Source organism: Squalius cephalus, assembly GCF_949319135.1.
Source record: "Squalius cephalus genome assembly, chromosome: 7".
NCBI lineage: Eukaryota > Metazoa > Chordata > Actinopteri > Cypriniformes > Leuciscidae > Squalius > Squalius cephalus.
Window position 1 is genome coordinate 19,870,520 of NC_137128.1, and position 19,052 is coordinate 19,889,571.

General features: G+C 36.7%; 2 protein-coding genes across 5 annotated transcripts; one reads left to right on the forward strand and one right to left on the reverse strand.

Annotated features, from left to right (window-relative positions):
• The first annotated feature begins 3,403 nt into the window (after positions 1–3,403).
• ebna1bp2 (EBNA1 binding protein 2) lies at positions 3,404–12,675 on the forward strand. Its single transcript, XM_079875161.1, has 9 exons — positions 3,404–3,600; positions 3,760–3,843; positions 4,601–4,776; positions 8,059–8,182; positions 9,377–9,466; positions 9,551–9,626; positions 9,749–9,836; positions 10,472–10,646; positions 11,832–12,675. Exons 1-9 carry the CDS (start codon positions 3,526–3,528, stop codon positions 11,877–11,879), a joined length of 936 nt encoding a protein of 311 aa, XP_079731287.1. The 5' UTR covers positions 3,404–3,525; the 3' UTR covers positions 11,880–12,675.
• LOC307160864 (uncharacterized protein) lies at positions 12,631–17,250 on the reverse strand. 4 transcript variants are annotated; one of them, XM_079875165.1, is made up of 4 exons: positions 16,892–17,250; positions 15,426–15,664; positions 14,258–14,375; positions 12,631–13,133 (listed from the first exon to the last, which is right to left on the reverse strand). In XM_079875165.1, the coding sequence occupies exons 1-4, from the start codon at positions 17,169–17,171 to the stop codon at positions 13,060–13,062; spliced, it is 711 nt and encodes a 236-aa protein (XP_079731291.1). In that variant the 5' UTR covers positions 17,172–17,250; the 3' UTR covers positions 12,631–13,059. The 4 variants fall into 4 exon arrangements, with proteins under 4 accessions (XP_079731291.1, XP_079731290.1, XP_079731288.1 ...); XM_079875164.1 differs by having other exon boundaries at positions 16,835–17,250; XM_079875162.1 differs by having other exon boundaries at positions 16,688–17,250.
• Between the last annotated feature and the right edge of the window lie 1,802 nt (positions 17,251–19,052).

Here is a 19,052-nt window from a genome sequence, read left to right on the forward strand (position 1 = left end):
GGGTAACAACAAGCTAACAGAGAGAGAGAGAGAGAGAGAGAGAGGTCAGACACGCCCGTTACACCGCCCACAAACTGTTTTACAGCTAACTAATACTTTAACGGTCTAAATAAATATATAATGGTACAGTAAAATGTGCTAAAAATGCAGAACTTCTAACATCGCCACTGACATTGAGGAAGCGTCGCGTTATTTAAAAGGGAAAGGTTCACGCGTCCTAAATTGGGGATAGGGGAATCTGACGACGTTGGTGTGGTAGTAAGAATCTGTAATGAGATTTTTTTTTAAACGAATCTTTATAACCAATTTACTATTTCTGAAGTAGGAATGGTTTTGTCATGTTTCAAGACGATCAACCCGTAGCTGCAGTTTTCCATTAAGACCACATGATGGCGCCCATACAAAGCACGATGAAGTCATGACGTGACAAAAAAGTATCAAAATAATTTATTAATAATTTAAATGGCCTGACATTGGCATCAAAGCTTTAAAATATGGACACAGTTACAGTTCATTTAAATTGTTTAGAGATAACAGAAATAAAGTTTTACAGTATTGTTACATTTTAAATGTTCCTCGTATTGTTTTTTGTTAGCCTATTGGTTCAACTCAACTTTTATTTATAAAGCACTTTCCAAACCATTAGAATGGACCAAAGTGCTGTCCATAAATAGTAAATAACTCTAAAATACATAGAAACATAAATTAACATCAAAACATGACACCAAGAAATCATTCAACCAATCACTCACAGTTCTCAGTTGAGTTCATTTTCACTAATATCATCAGATTTCATAACGATGTTGTTGATGAATGTTGTTGAACATTTTTGTTAGATGTGTTAATAAACCATGTGTTTTTATAATTTCTAATTAAGACTCAGGATGACTTTTTGATAAAACATTGATGGCCCACGAAAGAGTGCATGATCCCCAAATGTTTATTGTAAATATAGGCAAGGCAAGGCAAGTTTACTTATATAGCAGACATGGGGACTTGTGACTTGGTGACTTGGACTCGAGTCGACTCGAGTCGCTATTTTTATGACTTGTGACTTGACTTGACAAAAAATTAAATACTTGAGACTTGACTCGGACTTGGAAGTTAAAGACTCGGGACTTGACTTGACTTGAGACACGATGACTTGAATGACTTGAGTGTTAATCACATCATGTTTTCAGTTTGAATATAAAATATATAAATTATTTAAAAAAATAAAGTTGATTACCCAGCTGGAGCGCAGGCTGAGTCATGACTGGATCACGACACTATCATCAGTCGCGCCCTCTCGTACCTTGCACACCACGCCCACTTAGATCAGATATCACATCAACATGTCAGCCGGAGGGGTACTGACTCCGAGGGTCATCGCTTTCGGCTTCAAGAATTATTCACAAGATGGCAAAAGATGAACAGCGCTTTGCAAGACATGCAACATTAACATCGCGGATAGCCAGACAGAGCTGCCAACTCACGCATTCACCGTGAGACACACGACACTTTTCACATGCTCTTACGCCACACATTCATTTTCTCACGCACAGAAAAATCGCGACGCAAGAGCAGGTTACTTATGATATTAAAAAAATCTCAGCTCTCAGATTCTGTCACTTTTATTACGAAATTCAAACAATAAATACCGTTTTGGCGCTTGTAAATGTGACGCGACAGATCCCTAGCGGCAGGTGAACCGATCATCTCTAGAAATAAACACGAATGAACAATGTTGAAAGATACAGTAGGCCTACAACTTACCGAAATGTATATTCCTCATACATAATATCGACCAATCAATCAAACAAATGGGTCAATAAAACAGCTGGAGAACAATTATGTCACATAACATTTACCTCAGGAAAGCCATTTGATGACCATAATATGGCTATAGCACGTTAGTTGGCTAGAAAAAAGTATTTTGCTAAATATGTGTACTATTACATATTTATTATATTTTTACTTATCATTAAATAATGTTGTTATTATAATAATAAACGCATTATATCTCTCTGTATGTTTACAGCATTAGGTAAGTTGTTTTTTTCTTGAGAAAAATGAATGCCTATCTTGTGTAGCCTACCTAATATTTATCCAAATGAGTCAATATTAAATCAGATCACAATAATTGAATTGAAATAATAAAAAAGCGTAGCTTACCAGAAATTGTACCATGTAAACATTGTAACATGTTGTCACTAAACCGAATACAATTCAGTTTAGTTACTAAAATGTTTTGACAATCACAATACACTTATTGTAAACACAGTTTACGTACAACATTAAACTTTGTTACATTTTAAACACTGTTGGCAGAAGTGAAAAATAAATAATTTTATGAAGTTACAATTTTGTTTGATTCCATGATGTATTTTACTGAACATGAGTATTTACAATGCAACTCCAAATTATTGTAATTTATTGACAGTTACCCATATCTGGTCTTTTCACTTTATTAAGATCAGATTCTGCAGGTAAAATTACAATAATAAGGTGACTTGACTTGGACTTGACTTGACCTACTACAGGACTTGACTTGACTTGACTTGACATAACCTGTGACTTGACTTGACTTGACTTGCCCAAGAAAAAAATACTTGGGACTTACTTGAGACTTGAAGGTTAAGACTTGAGACTTACTTGAGACTTGCACATGTGTGACTTGGTCCCATCTCTGTTATATAGCACATTTCATACACTATGGCAATTCAAAGTGCTTTACAGAAAGGAATTAAAATAATCACAAAATAAAAGCAAGGGTATACAGTTATAAAATGAATTAAACGAGTAAAAAGATCAACTTTTCATCTGGCAAAACACCGGTGTATCATATTTTTCACAACTACCAGTTTTACTCTGGTGATTACACCGTGTCTGTGGTGTTATTTTAATAACACATTATATGAACAGAATTCAATGAAAATATTAAAGCAGGACCTTAAAGTTTACAAAAATAATAAAGAAAAGTATAAATTACACGTTTAGCAACATGTGGCTCATTTTACTTGAATTCGCCCTATTGAAAGGATCGAGCAACTGCACTCATGAGCAACTTTCAAGATGGATTTATTTTATCATGACTTAAAATGCTTACACAGCACACGCATTTTATACATGTATTATGATGCCATGCTTTAAATTATATAAATATATATATAATTAAAAAGAGCATTTGGCTATTTGTTCATATAATGATGGTTTTGCAGTAGACGTCCCCTGACCTATTTTACCTGAATACTGAGGGGGCTCCTGACAATTAAATAACTCTTGGGCTTAAACGTTTGTTATTTTGTTACATATATTAATATAAACGTATATATTATACTCGTATGCCGTAAACTTACAATAAATACGAAAAAAGCAAGTCCCCCAGCGGCGGAACCATTCTTTGTCGTGTTCTGTTTCCGTCAGGATTATAATATTCCGCACACCCACAAGAAGCAGTGCTCTCCACACGTGAAGCGTTTGGATGCTGTGAAGTCCTCTGTTACTGTATTTATTTGTCTCATTTCCGTTCTATATTAATTGATTATGGTAGAAGTACATGAGGATCCCCAGTTGGGGCTTGATTCTGACGAAGACGATGAGGAATTATCAGACGACGAGGTGAGAATATAGTGCATTTCACGTGATTTGTTTAGGCAGTTTTACATTAGAACACAATTTCATGCTACGAATTAACAACACAACCAGTGGTTAAGAAATAAAAAGTATACATGAGCGTAATTTAATGCACATTTGTGTCATCTAATTTTCTTTGATCAGTTGCAAGAAGCTTTCGCCAAGGGTTTGCTTAAACCTGGAATGAATGTTCCTCTGATTGAGCCAAAGAAAGCCATCAACAATGTGGTGAGTTGACCAGAGCTGCTTTTACACATTAACATACAGTACATATGACCAACACTTAATATAATAGGCACAAACATTTTAAATGGAACTGTTTACTGAATCTTTAGACTGTAGACAGAATATAAACAAGTAAAAAAAAAAAAAAATAGCTTGCATATGTTTTAGGTTTTGTATCATATTTGATACATCAGGCTTTTATGGCTCATACAGTATGATATTATGATCAAGGCTCTTGATCATACATGTGCTTTATAGTCTTGTCATATAGGCTACATAAAATTATAATGGGAACATTATAATAGTGTGCTTGGGACATGGCTTTTAAGTGTGAGACTTTTGTTTTTGTAATCAAGCTCTCAAAAATTAAATTAAAAATTGGATTTAGATTCATCGGTCAATACATTGGTTATCGTCGGCTTTGAAATATAAATAATTATTGGTATTGGCCAAAATTTCCATATCGGTGCATCCTTACCGAAGTTACATTAGTCCAGTAAATCTTAATATTGAAATATTGCTAACGAGGCAAGTTTTTCTTGTTTACTTTATAAAAATCTTTAAATATTTCACAGCAAAAAGATATGTTTACTATGACCTGAAGGTGGACATTTTTAGAATGATACTAAAAGGCTTTTACTTGCTAAAAATGTTCATCTATCAAATATGACATTATCGTACAGATACAGGCTTCACAGGCTTAGTATATAAATTGTGATTTATTGAAAAATCTAACCCATAATCAATGTTTTTCATTCAGGAGGGTTTGAAGAAATGCCTTGCTGAGTTTAAGAGGAGCCTGCCGTGGGCTGAAAGGCTTGACCTCACCAACCTCCCAGCTGATGACCTCATAGCAAAAGCAGAGGGCAAAGCACAACAATCAGAAGGCGGTGAAGACATCAATGCAGAGGATGACTTTCAGAGGGAGATGTATTTGTAAGTGTAACTTGGTCATGTAGAACAAGGAATGCAGCTTGACTTATTTTGTGCACTTGTATATGATGTTATACCTTATTTATGGATGTTGCCTATTTGGAAATCACATGCGTTTATGAGAGTACCACAGATTTAATTCTTGACGGACCGTTTCTTTTTTTTAATGACAGATACTGATATATAGAAAGCTGGGGGGCTTATAGATGATATTCTTATATTCGTGATTCAATTTAATGATAGCAACCAGCATGCATGCAACATTTCTGAATTAACACTTATTTTATACTATTTATATTAATTGGAAACAAAATGTCTGATCAGATGCCTGTGATAATTTAGGGTCCTCTGGTGGTGTAGATTTTAAACGTTCCTATTTTTTTAGAGCGGCACGATTAATCGTTAAAAGATCACAATCTCATTCCTAAATTACAACATTCCGCTTGGTCTGTTAAAGGGGACATATCATGCTAAATCCACTTTTTTAGCCCTTAAATGCATTTTGTTGTATATTTGGAGTGTTTAGAAGTACAGAAAAGTTGAAATTATTCTCTTCAGGTGCTTCGTTGATATCTTTATATTCTGTTTTGGCCTTATTTTTCAACCTGTTCCGATTTTTCTGTTATCTATGACGTTTTGTGAACTATTACGTCACAGTATTTGCAGCGGAACTGCCAAATAAGGACATTGACTTCCAGCCCAACACTTCAAGCAATCCGCCATTTTTATTTCTCGCTGCAATTTTGTAGTCCAAGCTAAAAGATGCAGAAGTTACGAGAGGGTAAGTTAAAATGTTCGGTTGTTGGATGTAGTAACCCACACGCTTCATTACACCGTCTAATGTAGATGAACTGCCGCGCTTGTGACAGGGCGCATGTTTAACTGAAAGAACGAGCAGAGAGAGAGAGACCCGGTCGCGCGCACGCACTCTCTCTCTCTTCGGAGCCAGGCGAAAATGTAAACAAGACACCGTCTCCAAACTAGACGCTGTCTTGCTCTCTCTCTCCCTCGCACATATTAATCAAAATAAATCGACACGGTGGTAAAAGGTCGGAAGACCAAAGTTTCATGTGTAAATACAGTAACACACCATTGCGATACATCCATATGAAGACGTTGTTCTGCAGGTTCGTCGTCTTCATTTTCATCTCGCTCCGGCTCCGACTCTGGCTCGAACATGTAAGGCTGGCTGGACAAGTCTTCCGTTGTTGACATTTTGTTAATAATGTGCGAATAAAAAGTTTCTGTGCCGCTAGATAATCGTATTTCTGCTATCAAACTACAAAAATGGCCGAACGGGGTGGAGTTGAACCGAGTGTCACCTCTGCAACATCAGAAAAGGGGTAGAAAAGGGGCCTGTGGAGCTATAATACTGAGGAATTCAGACCCAAGCATTGCAGTTCCGCTTTATATAGACTACAAATGTATGATTTATATGTAAAAAGGAACGATTTAAAAGCATGATATGTCTCCTTTAAACCTTTGGCAAAATCACACCGGAACATTCAGATCTGCGTTGAGCCAGAGAGAGCAGTTGTCATGTGTAGGTATGAAACAGTGTCTTCAAACACACAGTATCGTTATTTATGTGTTACAAATATTCATAATAATCACAGAAGTACTGAGATAAAAGTTTGTAGTTCAGATATAAACACTGATGTCTATATGGAAGCAATCAAAATAGAGCAAATCACTCTTTGAAGGTAAATGACATGTGAAGGCCATGTGTGGTTACCCATACCTGGAGTTTGTCATCTGCTTTCAACCTATCCAAGTTAGTGCACACATTAGGAGGAGTAGTGGGTAGTGAACACGTCGCAAATCGTGGATGCCCACCCCCATCCCAATGAAGAAAATGTTGTGCATTTTAAAGTCAAACTGATCACTTGAGTTCAAAATCAAGAGCTCCAACCCATATTCGGTGTGCAACTTGAACAAAGAAAAAGTCTGTGCATTGACTACCTGAACTTTAAAGGGGACTGTTGTGATATAGTGTCTAGGCCTGTCGCGATAGTCGATAAGTCAATTAATCGCACGATAAAAAAAAATGAGCTCGATAATTTTTCCGGCCGCGATAATTCAATTTGCATGCTTGTTTGTTTTCCTCGTCTCTCTCTCTCTACCAAAGAGACTGGATGACCACTCTCGCACGGTCCTGAAGGGGGTCGCACACCGGACGCGCAGCGCCACGTCTTCGAACACATATGAGTGTACACACACCGGCGGCGCCTTTCGGCGTCTGTCCGCGGCGCCCAGCAACGGCTTCAGGACCGTGTTCAAAATCCTGCCGCGCCACAGAGCGCCATTTAAATAGTTTTCTATTAAATTTACATTTATGTGTCTCAAATCGTAGTTAATGTACATATGGACTTAACCCTGTGCTGCAATATACATTTAGTTTTATATTTATTTACAGAAATCAGAAAATTGCTGATGTTATCGGATTTTCAGGTGACAGTTGTCCTAGACGTGGCGCGGCACTGAGCTGCGCGTCCGGTGTGTGACCCCCTTAAGAGTCCATTGCTTTCATTGTTTTTGGTTGTTTTGTTAATTTTTTTGGGATATTTAAAATGTTTTCCGTTTTCAATGTTTAATATTCTTTAGAAATAAAAGTTTATAGATCGTTGAAAAGGTGTACCTGCATTATTATGCCATTATAATTATATTAAATGAAAATGGTCTCAGAACGACAATATTATCGTTTATCGCGATAATTTCTTGGACAATTTATCGTCCAGCAAAATTTGTTATCGTGACAGGCCTAATAGTGTCACACATCAGTTATGGTAAACAGAAGCTCAAGCATGCTTGTTTGATGTGTTAAAACTAATGAGGTTCATTCTCGTGTTACGCAGCACGTTTGAGCTTCTGTAGGAACCAATGAGGTTCATTCTCGTGTGTTACACAGCACATTTGAACCATAGTGGTTTGTTCTCGTGCGTCAAGCAGGTTCGGTTGAGCTTTTGTTTATGTTTACACTACAGAGCAATGTATATATGTGAATAAAAGCCTTAATTAAATCTGTTCATCATATAAAGCGATCATGTTTCTTTAGAAAAAAAGAAACTAAACCGCTCAATTCGTGTGGATTAGTTTTTTAATATTTTGAAGCATCAAAGTGTCAGTTGTGTAGCTGTCAGTGGAGGGACAGAAAGCTCTCAGATTTCATTCAAAATATCTTCATTTGTGGTCCGAAAATTAATGAAAGTCTTTGGAATGACATGAAGGTGAATCTTTCATTTTTGGGGAGAACTGTCCCTATAACTGTTAACTGTTGTGTTACAGCTACAGACAGGCCCAAGCAACTGTTTTATTGGCGCTGCCAAAGCTGCATAAGTTCAAGATTCCTACCAAGCGACCAGAAGATTACTTTGCAGAGATGGCCAAGACCGATCAGCACATGCAGAAGGTAAGAGAATGAGCACAACTGTTGGTCTGTTGACTTGACTTGGCAACTCTGCTTTTTAGATATGTTTTGTCCACTGCACAATGAGAGTAGGAGAGCCAATAGTCTCTCAATCATCCCATAGGCAAGCTTTAAAAAACCAGTGATACACAAATATATGCTACCATTCGTGGGTCAGTAAGAATTTTTTTGTTGTTGAAAGAAATGAATCCATTTATTCAACAAGGATGCATTAAATTGATCAAAAGACATGATAGTAGGCAATGTTGCAAAATATATCTTTAAAATCAATGCTGTTCTTTTGAACTCTCTATTCATCAAAGAATCCTGAAAGAAACGTATCAGTAGCCATATTTCCATCCACCTTTTTTATGCTCATTTTGGTATATTGCATAAAGAAACGCTGGATGGAAACACCAAGATGCGCATACATTTTAAAAATGCACTTAAAAAAAAGTATATTCCAGAAGTTTCTCATATGATTGCGTTCCCAAACACCAGCCTCCGAACGCAAGATGACATGACAGTGTTTATCGCATTTCGTCTGCTTGGTCCGAGACGCAAGTCATTTGTGATTAAAGAGCCACAGTGATTTCCCTGATTGCAGCAACTTCCATTTCTATTACAAATGTTTTGTGAAAAACAATTTTGTTCTCTTGAACACATGGGATGGAAAAAGCACTTTATTTGCAAACGAGCTAAATTCATATTTTGCGCACAAGTAAAATGAGCAACTTTGCATGAACGCATAGCTACTGTTTCCACAAAAATATTAAGCAACGGTTTTCAACATTGATGATAAGAAACGAGCACCAAATCAGCATATTAGAATGATTTCTGAAGGATCATGTGACACTGAAGACTGGAGTAATGATGCTGAAAATTCAGCTTTACCGTCACAGGAATAAATTACATTTTAAAATGGATTCAAATAGAAAAGTTATTGTAAATTGTATTAATATTTCTGTTTTAACTGTATTTTGATCAAATAAATGCAGCTTAGGGTGAGCATCAGAGACTTTTAAAGGATTAATCATTTAAAAAAAAATTACAAATCTTACAGACCCCCAACATTGAGAAGATAATAATGGCAACAAGGGACGCAAATCCTCATCCAAGACGGATGAATTAAAATTCACTGTCATTGTCAATTCATAATCTAAATTTCCCAGGTTCTTGTTTGTTTGTTTGTAACAGGTTAGGAAAATGCTGCTTATTAAGCAAGCAGCGATGGAGAAGTCAGAAAAGGCCAAGAAGCTCAGAGAACAGAGGAAATATGGCAAAAAGGTCAGTTTTTCTCTTTAAATGATGTTTTTAGGGTTTGTTATTGGGTGCAGGACAGACATTTGTTTTAAATCTCTGGCTCTACAGGTTCAGACACAGGTGATTCAGAACAGGCAGAAACAGAAGAAAGCAATGCTGTCAGCTGTGAAGAAATATCAGAAAGGTACATTTTACTCAGAGCAACATGTTTTCACTTAAGCACAGATCATTACCAAGGTTATCTGAGTAAAGTTTTATATTCCTTATACTAGTGGAGAATTTTCATTCATTGTTTATGTCTTACAGGAATGACAGATAAACTGGAATTCCTGGAAGGAGATCAAGATCCGAAACCAAAAGGGCCAGCAGCAAAAAAGCAAATAAACAAAAAAAAGTAAGCAATGACTATATTTGCTGTGTTTTAGTAGTATTATAATTCAGCTGTTCAAACTGTATATTGAGGTTATTTTTCAACAGGTTATACAAAGAACTGATTTAAAGACTTGAGAGGCATTACTTTGGGTCTTCATTTTATGGCAAAATATTTAGTTAAATGCTGCTTAAATGCACCGTTTTGTAACAGCGTGTATATATATATATATATATATATATATATATATATATATATATATGGCTCCAGACTAACTTTGAAGCACTTGAAAGTGTTTGAATTTCTCTCAATGAATACTATAAAAACATTCGACTATTTCTGCCATAATACCATGGTTACAGTTAGCGTTACTACATTAAATTCATGGTGATTGTTGGTGATATGTGGATCTTTTTCGTTTATGGCACATTGTTTCTCCTGGTTCCCACATCAGCACTGTTTGATTTGATAACTGCACTGAATTTGAATGCGCAGCTCAAATGGTGTTTGCCGTTTGATGTTTCTCACATGCTACAGAAATTGCAGCTCTTATCAGTTGGGCAACGTAGCGGTGGCAACCAATGCGACCTCAACTAAATATAGTCTATCTGGAGCCCTGTTATTTATTTGATATTAAATGTTTGTCCTGCTGTCTTTAGTCCTAATGCTAAGAAGAAATACAAGGATCAGAGGTTTGGCTTTGGGGGCAAGAAGAAGGGCACCAAATGGAACACCAAAGACAGCCATGACGACGTTTCAGGATTCAAGGCCAAAATGGCTCACGGGAAAGGTGGGAAAGGTGGGAAAAGAGGCGGCAAAGGAGGCAAGACGAATGTAAGTGGTTTTTTTTTTAGGCTGAATCTGTTAATCCAGATACTTTTGAAAATGACGTTTTTGTCCACACCAGCATTTAAGCGTTTCTTGTCCTCACTAAAATGTCAGAAAATGCTAAAATGATCTTAGTGTATAACATAAAAGTTCACCGAGAGACCGGGGCCTGTTGCATACTCTTAGCCGCTATGTTACGACTGTCACTTAAGAACTAGTATGACCAACTAGCAGTTAAACAAGTAATCATCTCAGTAATCATCTCAGTAATCAGTCTTTCTTTTCCTATTCAAGTTAAACCAATCTACCTTTTTATGACTTTAAAAAAGTTAAGACAAGTCTTGAAGACAAGAATGACTAACTTTTAAGACTAGTCTAAGCAGTTTATGCAACCGGCCAAAGACAATAAAGTTCTCATGCTGTTCTTTTGGATGATTAATTTTTATTAGCAAAATATCTCCAGGTCGCTCTCAATCACTAGTCCATGTATGTTGTAAAACACAATCGTCCTCACGTTTTGTTGCGAGTAAATTTGTCAGTCTTCTTTGCAGGAATGTAATGAAGATTGTACAAAGTGACATTTATTTTTAGCAAAACAGTTCAAGTGAATAGCGCATAGCAGGCACATACTGGTATAAACATGGATATTCATTGATACAATGTGTAACATGACTAAACATGCATTGTCGTTTTCACAGTCCACACTACAACACGAACACTGCATTTTTAAATCTATCCACTTGGGAGAGCGTCTTCGAAAAGCTATGGAAGCTTGTTTCCGCCACGGAAATAAACAATTCAAAAGATTATTGCGAGTCAATAGCTTGCAATTCTGACTTTATTAACACACAATTGCGAGTTATTCTGAGGTAAAAACACTGACGTTTTTCTCAGATTATCACACAGTTCTGACTTTATAACTCGCAATTGTGACTTTATATCACGCAATTCTGAATTTATAACTCGTCAGAAGAAAAAAGTATGAATTTTGAGATAAAAAGTCGCAATTACCTTTTTTCTGTGGCGGAAACAAGCTTCCATAAAGCTCCTTTTTAGCAGGACAAAAACACGTCTGTGTGGATGAAAGACCAAAACGTAAAGAGGGAAATTTTCAAATGTAGATGTAGCCTAATTACTATTGTTTCATTGTAACATTTTTAAAGATGTTTTCATCTCTTTCTTTTTATATAGAAACGGCCAGGGAAGGAGACAAGGAGAAAAATGAAGGCACGCAAATGAGCTGTATCTTCCCATCGGCAGCTCTCACGGAAATGGATTGCGTCATTAAAAGGACTTTTTTAATCTCCTCTATTTCTTATTACTTAGGTGAAGTCAGGGCTCTGTTCTTTTTTCCCCTGTCAAACACCTTTGTATATTTCAAAAGACTTCATGTCACCTGAGAGGAATTGTTTCCGAAGATTTTTTAAATGTTTGTATTAAGCAGACTACTGTTAACCCTTCAGAATGGTGCCACTGGAAACCATTTATGATCACCATATCATAATTCTGAAAAGTATACCATAGATTTACATTATGTTGCCCTTGTAATGTTTTTTTTATGTAAAGAGATAAACAGTGACTGTAAAACTAGTTTTACCTAGATGTCCTGATCCAGCAAGCTGTACTGATGTTTGTATTCGCAATGGGAATAAACATACTGCTTGCATTCTGTACACAAATTTGAATTTGGCACTCGCTGGATCTGAGTTTCACATTCAGCAATGCTCCGTGCCAGAGGAGCACATTAATATTCATGAGATTGTAATTAGTTTATCTGCCCACTGGTCCTGGTTGTAGTATTCTGACGGTGTCGTTCCTGTGCCGTCTGGGTTCAGATAAGCAAATGAAGTGAGATGTTCATCCCGGGAATCTTAATGTTTCCTTTCATGAGTACAAACGGGATCTCTGAGATGCTGTGTAGAAAATACTGATTTAAGAGTCGAGAGCCGCTTTGGTTGAGTTTTACAAAATCAGAAAGACAGTGAATCTTCAGAATGGAACCGTTTATTCATTAAATATTTTTAAAGATTTGGGGAAAAACATCCTAAACATCATTACTTGGTTATAAAGCCTAAACAACAGGACAAAATATATAAAAATATCAAGCATAACTGCTTTTAACATTCAACTTTCCAATCTAATCTATTGGAATTATAGGCTGCAACAACTCAAGAAGACTGATACCTTAATCGACTGTAGTGTAAAAACAAATGTCAAACTGTTGCCTTTACTGGAACAAAGACAGCAGTGGTTTCAGCAGTCTTCTGAAAATCATGAATACAACATGAACTTGCGGCGTAACTGCTATTGAAAGTAGAAAAGGAATGTGAGAAAGCTATTTTTGAAAAGGATGTATTGAATGCGTGTGTTATACAAATGATGTGGTATCAGTCGAAGAGAAACTGAAGGGCTCATCTTTTCAGGGTGTGTTCCTTGAGGAAAGACTTTCAACAGGCACAGCATCTGGTTCCTGGTTACCACCAACTTGGCTTTCTGTATTGAGCAAGCAGAACGGACATCTGTATGACCAATATGGAAAACTAGAAGAAAGTTTTGACCTTTTTTTTTCCCACTCTGGCACCAAAGAAATTCTTTTGATATAAAAAACGACACCAGCTGAATGTATTACTACATGTAGGCTATGTATTTTTAATCTGTAAAATATGTAGTGTGTATTTCTTTATCTATCTGAACAAATGTAAACTGATTAGAGTATCATATTTGAGTAAAAAATATATATATATTTTACTAAAAAATGCATTTCAAATCAATGCATCTACCAAGACACTTTGAATTACAGCAGAACGCTGAACAATCATTTCAGGATTTGCTAGGTATCATGTACTGTCATCAAAATAATCCATAATATTTTAGCTGCTGAACAGTTCAAATCACTGATTATTAGTGATATTTAAGTTTGTTGTAATACATGCAGCCAACAAATGGTCATATATTGATATTGAAAAAAATATTGGGTCAAATGATGCTATTTTAAAAGTGAATTATTTAGTTTTTTGGGTGTGGAATAATAGGTTAACGTGCTTTAATGCCATTCTGAACATTATTGCAGCACCTTGATTTCCAGTCTGTCTGAAACGCTCTGATTACATTCAAGTTTCTACAAAGCTCCTCCTTTCGAAAAGCTCAGAGCGCTCTGATTGGCCCGCTGACCTAGTGCGTTGTGATTGGTCAAAGACCTCAGGTGTATGTTGGAAATGTAACAGCCCTTATAATGGCAGGTTTCAGAGTTTATAGCTGTTTTCAGAAGGCCAAACAAAGGGGCTTTGCTTTCGCATCCAAACACAGCATCTACACAACATGATGACAACAATTCAATTCGCCAATTCACCTCGCCTTTGGGTGAGCATTATGCTAATATTTCACATTGTGACGTAGATGTTTGAGGAAGTAATATATGAACTTCGATCGAGGCGTTTTAGGCAGATCTGTGGGACGCTATGAGCTTTGTAACTGCAGATCTTATACATGCAAAGATACATTACACACTAAAGGAAATGGGAAACATTTAAATGCATCATATCAGTTGGAGTGTTTTTCCTTTCCCCTAGTATTATCAGAATAATCAACAATGTAATACATGTTTTAATCTTTAATACCTGGGACACTTGCAGCTTGAGGAGGAACCTCAGATCTACCTTGCTCTCCGTTCATGTGACACTGTGAATGGTGGGAACGTTCATCTCTCAGCCCTGGATATGGGAGGTACGGACTATACTGTGGAAGATTGAGCAAACAAGAACAGGACATTCAGACTTAGCATAAATACAACAGCAGGGTTTGGTGTGAAAATCTGGAATTGACTGAAACTTTAAAGGAATGTTCATAAACATGATCTCTTGATTTACACTCTTCCCAAATGTTAGATTTATTCAGCTGTAGCCTGACACTGCAGGACTGCCGTCTGCAGATTATGGAAAATGAAGAAAAAGGACGTCAAATAAGTTAAACTAGCTTTGGGGTTTCAAGTTGTTTTTTTTAAACCTCTCACAAACTGTAAGTCGACTGTAGATAACGGGGAATAAGAAATAGACATAATTTATTTTTTCTTAGAAGCGAGAGCAGCCCAAAGTATTCTTGTGACAGTGAAGCCCTTTGATAGAAGATTAAAAAGTTATATGTAAGTGTAATAATAAAAAATATATAATAATTACACTACGATTCAAAAGTTTGTGGTTGGTAATGTTTTTGAAAGAAGTCTCTTACGTTCATCAACGCTGTATTTATTTGATCAAAAATACAGTAAAACAGTACTATTGTGAAATATTACAATTTAAAATATCAGTTTTCTATTTGGATATATTTTAAAATGTAATTTATTCCTGTGATGTCAATCATTACTTCAGTCTTCAGTGTCACATGATCCTTCAGAAATCATTATATTATGATGATTTGCTGCTCAAGAAACATTTATTATTATTACCAATGTTGAAACCAGTTGTGCTCTTTAATATTTTTGCCATGATCCCTTTTCTCCAAGATTATTTGATGAATGGAAATGGAACATTTATTTGAAACAGAAATCTTTTTGTAACATTATTAAAGTTAACTGTCACTTTTGATCCATTTAATGCCTCCTTAAGGAATAAAAGTATTAATTTATTTAAAAAAATCTTCCTGACCCTAAACTTTTGAATGGTAGTGTATCAAAATACTTAAGTCACATTACAAATTTTGTGCTAACTCTCACATTGTGATTACGAACGTGATAGTTTGTAGGCATTTTCATGAGTGCCATTGCAGAGCAATCATGCCTGTGGAACATACTTGCAATTCCCGACTCTCCAGTGGATAAGACAGCGCTCCTGGTGGAAAGGGAACAAATCCAACATGTTCCCTGAAGGCTCCTGGTGCAGGTGGTCTCAGGCTCACCAGCACCGCCGGGAACATGTATCGGTCCGTGTACTGCGGGTGCATGGGAAGAGGGATTGCGAACATCTCTGCTGGATACATTTGCCCAGGGTATGCCTCTGTAATTTTGTACTCTCCAGGAAAAGGTGGTGAATCTGTGGATATATCCAGTATTATACCATATTCGGTTATGCCAGAGAATGTCATGCTTTCAAATAACTTTTAAACATTTACACACATCATTCAATGCTTAGAAGTGTAAAAATGTTTTGGCATGTAACAAAAAATAGCTAATTTTAACTAATTTTATGCAAATAAAAAGTTAAATGGGTGAGACCATACAGCCAAGCCAATAGACCGGAAGTCCCGCCGTACAGTTAAATCATCTTTTCTTCATAGAGACAATGCCTGTTTGTTTCTGGGATGTACGTACATATTAACTCGACTTTTAAAAATATAATTAAGTCTTTTCTGACCCTACATGTGATCAAACTCAATATAAGACATTTATAATACATTTTAAGGACTCGCATGAACCCTGTTTAGGTTACAAACAGTCTTTTTTAAAGTAAAAATTCCTATTTATGTATTTATTTTCAATAATACTATAAAGTGCATTTGCAATGCATGAAAAGTTCATTAGATTTTGATTCATTTGATTTTTATTACATGGAATTGTACATGGAATGTAAACTATTGATCCCTTTTTAATTATAATACTAATGTTTCCAATAATTATTCTGCTCTATTATATAATGTTTTACTTGTGTAAATAAAAGTTACAGATTTAGTAACACGCTGTACTTAGAGACGTTGGTTAAGTTAAATACATTGGTGCAGCCTGGTGGTTAAATAGGCTGGTGCAGGTATGACATCACTTTGTAGGCCAAAACGCAGAAACGAGTAGGTAGCTTGATAATTGACTAATGACAATTGTATGCTTTTCTGAAAGTTGAATAAAAAATAACATAAAAAAAAAAAAAAAAAAGTTAGCATTTTAGCACTTCAGGCTAGCGATAAAATCCTATTGGGTTTTTGGTGAGGGAACCAGTGTGAGGCGAACTGCCGGTTGGCCTACAAAGTGACGGCATACCTGCACCAGGCTATTTAAACATAAAGGTAATAGTTGAAATAAAATAATTACTAATTAGACATTAAGGTTTTAAAGCTGCACAAACCTCCAAGAGCGCCGCTCGGTCCCGCGGGTGTCTTCAGATCGCTAGCGTTATAAACCGTGCCCGAGCTAACGGGACCGCGGAGGTCAGTGTACGTTTTATCACTTGTGCCGTGTCGACTAACGGGCGCATTAATAGCTTTAACGTTACCCTTTCTCGCGCTGACGTCGATTTCTCCGCTCACTCCGTTAGTTGAACTATTATTACCCGTTTTTCTGTCAGATAGAGCGGTCTGCTCGGGACGGTCGGAAGCCGGTGACTCGTGTCCCTGAACGGATTTAATTCGTCTTTGAGATGCCAGGATTTTCGTCCGCTCGTTGATGAGAGCACACTTCCAGCACACGCACTGCCTGAACTGACATTTCCCCGAATGGCCTTTTAACAGGACTGCGAAGCCGTGGTTACGGCATCTCGCGCACTTCGGGGTGCGCGCGGCTTTCCCTGCCGTTATTCGATCATTCGGTGCCGCTGCTGAAACATTTGCCATCGTCAAATACACGAATATCACTATCACTGAAATATCAAATAAATGTGTCTCATTTAAATAAATTTCGTTTGCAGGGGTGTGTCCTGTAAACTCTTACATTTGGCTGAAACGATTCACGTCACGTGATGCTAAGTGGCGTGAGAGAATACACTTTATGCTCGTCTAGACTCTGCGGAATTCCCCTAAAACCAGGTGCGACTGTTCAAATTAAACAATACTTTTCACTTGCAATTTTTACCACAAGAAGCACATTTATAACAAACTGACAGAAATGAAAGCTTTTCATATTATATTCAACAAAAAATAATTAAAATATGATTGATGTGGATCACAATTGGGCATGTCCCTGAAGGTTGAAAAGACGTCCCTCCAACACGTCCCGTCATGGTTGAAAAATAGTTCCAAAATGAAAGTTGAACGGACGTCTTTGACGTATCTGTTCCGTGTTACATAATAGATAGGCCTATAGTTTATTTATTATTATTATTATTATTTTTTAATCGATTTATGCCGTCCTTAACGCGACTATTTTTGGCCAGGGAGTGGGACACAAGGTTGCCTCGGACCAATGTTTGCTGGTGTAACCTATAATATTTAGAAATATCTGACATATAGTGGTAGTCAAAACCAAAATTGAAAAAAAAAAGTGTTTCCAAATACAATGAAGAAGCTCAAATATAAGCTTTACCATTTTTTAATTAGGCTAGATAGCCTACTTTTGTTCGGATGTTCTGTAAATTAGAATTCCGATATCGGAAGTGGATTTTGTTGAAATTTTTAATTGTTTGTGTTGATCACTAGTCAAGGCAGATGTTCCATAATGTGTGAAAGAAAACAAAGCTGTAAACAAGGGATTGATCATGTAGGCCGACAATATTTTAATATGGACCCCATAATCCATTTGTAGCCTAATCGGAGTAGCACAGTCGGAAGTCACATGTAACCACGTCAGTCGGAATTAATTGGCCAAATCGGATTGAAATTTCAATCGGATTGTGGTTTAAACCTTTCCTATAATCCGTTCGATAGGTCATTGATATCTGTTGGTAATCAGACGGTTTATGGCACCCATTGACTTCCATAGTAGGACAACAAATACTATATGGAAGTCAATGGGTGCCGTCAACTGTCTGGTTATTTTTTTGGAAAGGGCAATCGGGCAACCCTGAATAGTCAAATCATGACATCTTCATCTAATTACTCTGTTACATTTCAGAGCTTTAAAAAGGTAACCGAATCCAGTCTTTTGGTTTCAGTTTGGTTTCACTTACTCTAGTTCACACAATGCAGAATTGCTCCTCATTAATTGACAAAACATCACATGATTTATTTGAATACATGTGTATGTAGGTGCAGTTAGGTAAAACTTTTTTTTTTAAAGCATCTGCTCAAACATTTTTTAAAACTTGTTCTACATTTTCTTTCAGTGGCATTTTGTGTGTATCCCTAAAGTGGATTGGCAGCCACCTGCTGCCAGTTTACATAATCTGGGTACATGCCAGGTTCATGACAATAAGGTCTTTGCCCCTGTCCATTTTTTTTTTCCTTTGAATACTTTGTTGTGGTTGGCTACATTCACAGTTAAGCAGTCGGGGGAGGGGTTGAGTTCAGCCCCATCTTACTGCTATTAAAATGACTGATTATCCTGTCAGGGGCGATCGCTCTGGCCTAGTTTTGACTGACAGAATTGTTCATGCTGGCACAGTGCCACAGATGCAGTATATATACTGTAACTCTTTTACAAGGTCACCTAACCCCATTATCCTAATAAGGGTTATAATTAATGCAATTTAAAAACTGATCATCTCATACTTTGTCTGCCTTGCTTCCTTTCTGTATATTGCTTCAGGGTGATTCGCTTTTTGAGGATATGCACGTGAA